We start from the raw sequence: 5,690 nt of genomic DNA, 5'->3' as shown, positions 1-5,690 counted from the left end.
ATGATTAAAAAATATCACATATGGGCTATTAGGTGTGGAACTAAAACTCTAGTTTGGTATGATAAGTAGGTCAAAGGTCTTGATCAACCACCCGTTCCGAATGATTCCTGCTATGAATGAACAAGAATAGTCTATGTGTCTGATCTCATGTTATATAATCCTAGATGATTTAATCCTAAATATGGACCTAGTCCAACATGGAGAGGATAGAATGATATGGGAACCTAATAAAACATGTGAATTTACAGTTAAATCAGCTTACAAAGATCTGACTTTTGATGCTTACCAAAGGAACCAACAAAATCATCCAATCCCAGGTACAACTTAAAAGCATCTTTGAAAGACAAAAGATCCTCATAAATTCAAAGTCTTTATCTGGAAATGTCTTAAAAATATAATTCCTACAAGGGAAAAGTTGAGCCATTACAGGCAATACATAGATAGATGATGTCCTCAATGTCACAAAGGAGATGAAACCCTGGAACATATTCTTGTCAATTGCAACTTCTCTAGACCTATATGGTTATCAATGAATGTAAATGTCTCAAACATCCAATACCAACAAACTAAAGTTGGCTCTTGGATTGTTAGTTAGTTTTCAAACATAAGTAACACTGATATCGAGTCAAGGAACTTATGGAAACTAACTTTAATGATTACTACTTGGTTTCTTTGGAAGAATAGATAGTGTTTACAAAATTTAGAAGATAAGAACCCAAATAAATGTTTTTCTATTAACAACATACAAAATATGGTGGTTCAATGTATTTCTAACACTTGGCAACATGTTATTGAGGTTATTTCAGATAATATTGAAACTTGGTCTCCTCCAAAGGTTGATCAGTTGAAGATAAATATTGATGCTTCTTTTGATCATTTATCAAATAATTTTGTAATTCATCTAATTTACAGGTTCAAGTTGGGGCATCAGAGGCAGACATTTATTTGGAGGATTAGATGCAGCAAAAAAAAGAATGCTTGCCCATGAAAGAAGTAATATTGTGGGCCAAGAATCTGAAAATTGATAGCTTGATCTTTGAAGCTGAATGTCAAAATTTAGTTAACTATATCAATGATGTCACCCCTTCTGTACATTGGATGAATCAAGGGATTGTAGAAGAAATAAGGCATCCGCTTGCTACTTTTTTGAACTTTGGTGTGAAGCATGTTAAGTGAACAACAGAAAATATATCTCATGTAATATCAAACAAAGCTAGATCTGACAAATCATCTTTTGATCTTTGGTGCAACATCCAGTAAGTCTTTCATAAACTTATAAGGGATGAATGGTTTGTGAGCCAGAAGTTATGTAATTTAAATCAATGAATGAAGTTGTTCTTTGCATCAAAAAATAAATAAAGATGAATTCATATTCATCCATTGTAAACTTCACTATGAATTCTTTTATATTTTTTTTGCAAACCGCATGTTATTTTAGCTTGAAATATGGATTTTTGAAAAGTTTTGCGAGGGATTAGAAAAGTTGCGGAGAAGATATATATGATTTGGATTGAATGAAATATGGAGTATTTAAAGGAAATTCAAATACAGACGTTGGATTAGTTGTTGAGATGACCAACTTAAAGCCGCATGACAATTGATAAACCGCTAGCGGCGACACTCCTATCGTCGCGTTTAGAAATGAGTCGCGTGGCGTAAACAGAGACACGTTTCTTCAAACCCCTCATGTTTGAGGGTCAGCCAATCCATTTTTTTCTAGTTTGTTGAGTCCATAGCGAATTGAAAGCTGAAAATCACATTTAGGAACCGACCATGCTATAGATGGGACAACATGGACTGGTCTAATTTTGGGGATAGACATGGCACAATCTGAATGTTGAAGAGGTAAACGATTCTAACATTACGATTGATAGCGGGTGGAAATGGAAATGGCCAAAGGTCTAGATTCATTATCCGGTTTTAACATTTTCGTTTAGGAACTGCCCTTATTGCTGTTTTCTTATGGATTTTGTGAGATTCTTGAAGAAACAGAAGGTGGCTGGGGAATCTTTATTAAATCTTTCTTGGAAATCGCATTTGAGATGTTGTTACTTTTACTGAACACATGCTTCAAGACCCGATAACCGAAATCCCTTTTGTCCAGGAACAAGTCATGTGTAGGGCTAGATACCATTCGTAAAGATTTATCTCATAAAATTGTGGCAAAGAGTTTTTACGTCGGTTGCCTACCTATACACAACCTAGCAGGGACAGTCCTTGGCACATTCTGTGTCGTGTTCGTTTTTGGTACAGATGATGAAGTAGGCACCACTTCAATGGGATTATGCCTTCGCGACCATTGAAATAGTGTATCTAGTTAATCCATGACCAGGCCGCCGGTCTACGGGGTGTTGGGGGAGGGGGGGATGTGTGTGGGGGGGGGGGGGGGGGGGGGAGTCCCCTTCACAATACTGCTAGATTCAGATCTACTGGCGGAGTCTCCCCATTCACAATTATGCCATGACGGTTTATACGTTCACGGTTACACATTCCTGCTTAAAGAGACAATCGGAAATAGGAGGGTTAGTTCACATACCTCTTAGACATACCTCATCCACATTGATTGCTTCTCTCCACGCACTTGGTCGAACGCCAGCTCTTTTTCTATGTCCCACCGGCTCAGATCCTCTTTAAGCAATTCATCCCATGTCAGTATCGGACGGCCTCTACGCTTCATCCTTTTTTACGGACGTTTGATGTGCTCTATGTGAAACGGAGCATCTGGAGGTATTCGCTGGAGATGCCCAAACCAACACAGTCGATGTTGAGTGAGCATATCCTCGATTGGTGCTACCCAAAGTTTGTTGCGTATGCATTCATTCCCGATACAGTCATACCTCGTGTGTCCGCAGACCGACCTCAGCATCCACATTTCTATTATGTGCAGTTGTCCGATGTGCGGGTTTTTAGTTGTCCAACATTTCGCTTCATACAACATCACAGGTCGGATCGCCATTTTGTAGAACTTTCCTTTCAGTTTAGTTGGGACCTTACGGTCATAGAGGACTCCTGTCGCCATTCTCCATTTCGCCCACCCTATTTAGGTTCTATATCGAATGTCCTCGTCGATATCACCACTACTTTGGATCATAGATCCTAATAACTAGCGGAAGGATTCCTTCCTTGGCACTATCTGCCCGTCAAGCAAAACATCCCTAATATCGGGCATGTTGTCGTAAAAATCGCACCTCAGGTATTCCGTCTTGGTCCTATTGAGTTTGAAGCCCTTTGATTCTAGAGTTTTCTGCCACCACTCTAGTTTATCCTATACCTCTTTCTTTGATTTTCCAATTAGTGCCACATCGTCTGCAAAGAGCATACACTAAGGGATATCACCATGTATGTCCCTCGTAACTTGATCTATTACTAGTGAAAATAAATAAGGACTCAAGGCTGATCCCTGTTGTATCCCTATCTTGATAGGGAAATTGTTTGATACTCCGTCGCACCCCGGTGACTGCTCCCTCGTACATATCCTTGATTAAGGTAATGTATTTCAGAGATACCCCCTTCTGTTCAAGTGACCACCACATGACCTCGCGCGGAACTTTGTCGTAAGATTTCTCGAGGTCAATAAATACCATATGCAGGTCTCGATTTTTTTCCTGGTAGCGTTCCATTAGTTTTCTAACCAAGAAGATCACATCCGTGGTTGATATTCCGGGTATAAAACCAAACTGATCATTTGTTACACAAGTTACCCTCGTAGCCGACGATCAATGACGCGTTCCCAAAGATTCATTGTGTGGCTCATTAGTTTGATGCCCCTGTAGTTTGTGCAACTCTAGATATCCCCTTGTTCTTAAAAAACGGTACGATGACGCTTCTTCGCCAATCATCTGGCATACGGTTTTACTAGAAGATACCATTGAAAAGCTTGGTTAACCAAGTTATCCCTTAATCTCCTAGGCACTTCCTCACCTGGATAGGGATGGTATCAGGTTCCAACACCTTCCCTGTTTTTGTTCCTCTTAGGGCCTCTCTTACCTCGCTTTCATGGATGTCACGGATGGCCTCCTCGGACGGGTCCACAGGTTCATTAGAGCCCACAAGATTGACTGAGGGGGTGTTTCCCCCTACATTGAAAAGTTTGTTGAAATATTCTTTCCAACGTGCCTTTATCTCTGCATCTTCCACCAGAAATACACCGTCAGCAGCCTTAATGCATTTGACTTGGAATAAATCTCGTGTATTTTTCCCGCATCCGAAGAATCTTATAGATTCTCTTATCTCCCTCTTCCGTGCCCAGCTTTCCGCAAAAGTCCTCATAGGCTCTTCCTTCGCCTCAGAAACCATCCCTTTAACATGATTTTTGGCCACCTTATAGTTCTGGAGGTTTTCTTCACTTTCGAGGGTCTGGAGATCCTTGAAGCTGTCTGCACCTCTAAAGACCACCCACCAAGTATCTTTCGGGTCGCGCTTTCCACCACCTCTTTATTATCCCATCATTTCCACCCACAGTTGTCGAATACGACTAGCAGTTTGTTTCCACATGTGATCCGCTTCACCTTCCTCACAGAGCACACTTTCCGAGAGTGCCTTATCTCTGAAAGCCCGTGCAGTATCTTCCTTGAGATTCCCCATCTGGTTCTTGGTGGGTTTGCAGTTCTTTTCCATTGGAAACGCGTCTGAATAAATAAATATGTTACTAGGGCGTTCATGTTGGACGACCACACACTCCCCCGGTATGACCTTATAGTCAGATCCTTCCTTCATATACTTTCTGCTTGCGAGGATATAATCGATCTGAGTTGTGCGATGTCCGCACTTATAGGTAAGCAGGTGCGCTTCGCTTTTCTCAACGAAGGTATTCGCAATCATCTGGTCGTATGCCACTGCGAAGTTCATGATATCTTCTCCTCCTTAATTCTTTTCCCCGAAGCCAAATCCACCATGTAACCTTTCGTATTCCCTTCTGCACAAACTAACATGTCCATTGAAGTCTCCTCCAATGAACAATTTTTCGCTTAGAGGTATACCGCTTACCATGCCATCCAGGGCTTCCGAGAAATTTATCATGTCCTCCTCCCTGGACCGTTCATGGGGAGCATACGCACCAATAACGTTCAAGGCCACCTTGCGTAGCAAAAGTCTCACGAGGATTAATATGTCCTTCTACCTTTGTACTTCTACGACTTTCTACGCCAAGTTCTTATTGATTAGGATGCCAACACCATTTCTCAACTTGTCTATTCCCGTAAACTAGAGCCTAAAACATGTATTGTCCACTTCTCGCCTTTCCATTTTGTTTCTTGGACGCATAAAATGTCAACTCGCCTTTTGCACGCCACATATGCCAGTTCTCTAAGCCTTGCCGTCAAAGGCCTAACGTTCTAGCTACTATCCAAATCCTAGTATCCGCGACTAGCTTCATTGCCCCCCCACACCCGTCGATTATGCGAGGACCCTTGCCTAACTGACACTACTTAGGGGAGTATACGTAGCGACCCTTGTGTATTTGGCACCGAACTCGGGCGATCCAGAGCGTCACAAAGAGTCTCGAAGATTTAAGTACGGGGTGACGACCCAGCCGTTACTTTACTTATCACCTTGCCCAGATCCGGCTCAGCGCGTCGTATCTGCTCGTACGTGCCCACATTTTTTTCATAATTTGTCATGTTCATAAAAAAGTTTGACTGACTTCACATTGGATTCGTCGTTGCCAAAAACCCGCTCATTTTATCCTGGCT

General features: G+C 41.6%; 1 protein-coding gene across 1 annotated transcript; it reads right to left on the bottom strand.

Moving 5' to 3' along the window:
* Positions 1 to 3,897: 3,897 nt before the first annotated feature.
* On the bottom strand, positions 3,898 to 4,296 carry LOC113294571. Its single transcript, XM_026542963.1, has one exon. It carries the CDS (start codon positions 4,294 to 4,296, stop codon positions 3,898 to 3,900), a length of 399 nt encoding a protein of 132 aa, XP_026398748.1.
* Positions 4,297 to 5,690: the final 1,394 nt, after the last annotated feature.

Source organism: Papaver somniferum, chromosome 7 (genome assembly GCF_003573695.1).
Source record: "Papaver somniferum cultivar HN1 chromosome 7, ASM357369v1, whole genome shotgun sequence".
NCBI lineage: Eukaryota > Viridiplantae > Streptophyta > Magnoliopsida > Ranunculales > Papaveraceae > Papaver > Papaver somniferum.
Note: the sequence above shows the minus strand (reverse complement) of the source record. Positions and strands in the feature narration are given on the sequence as shown.

What these genes read in the sequence shown, in the direction of transcription:
- LOC113294571 (XM_026542963.1), bottom strand. Translation starts at nt 4,296, where the DNA reads ATGGTTTCTGAGGCGAAGGAAGAGCCTATGAGGACTTTTGCGGAAAGC.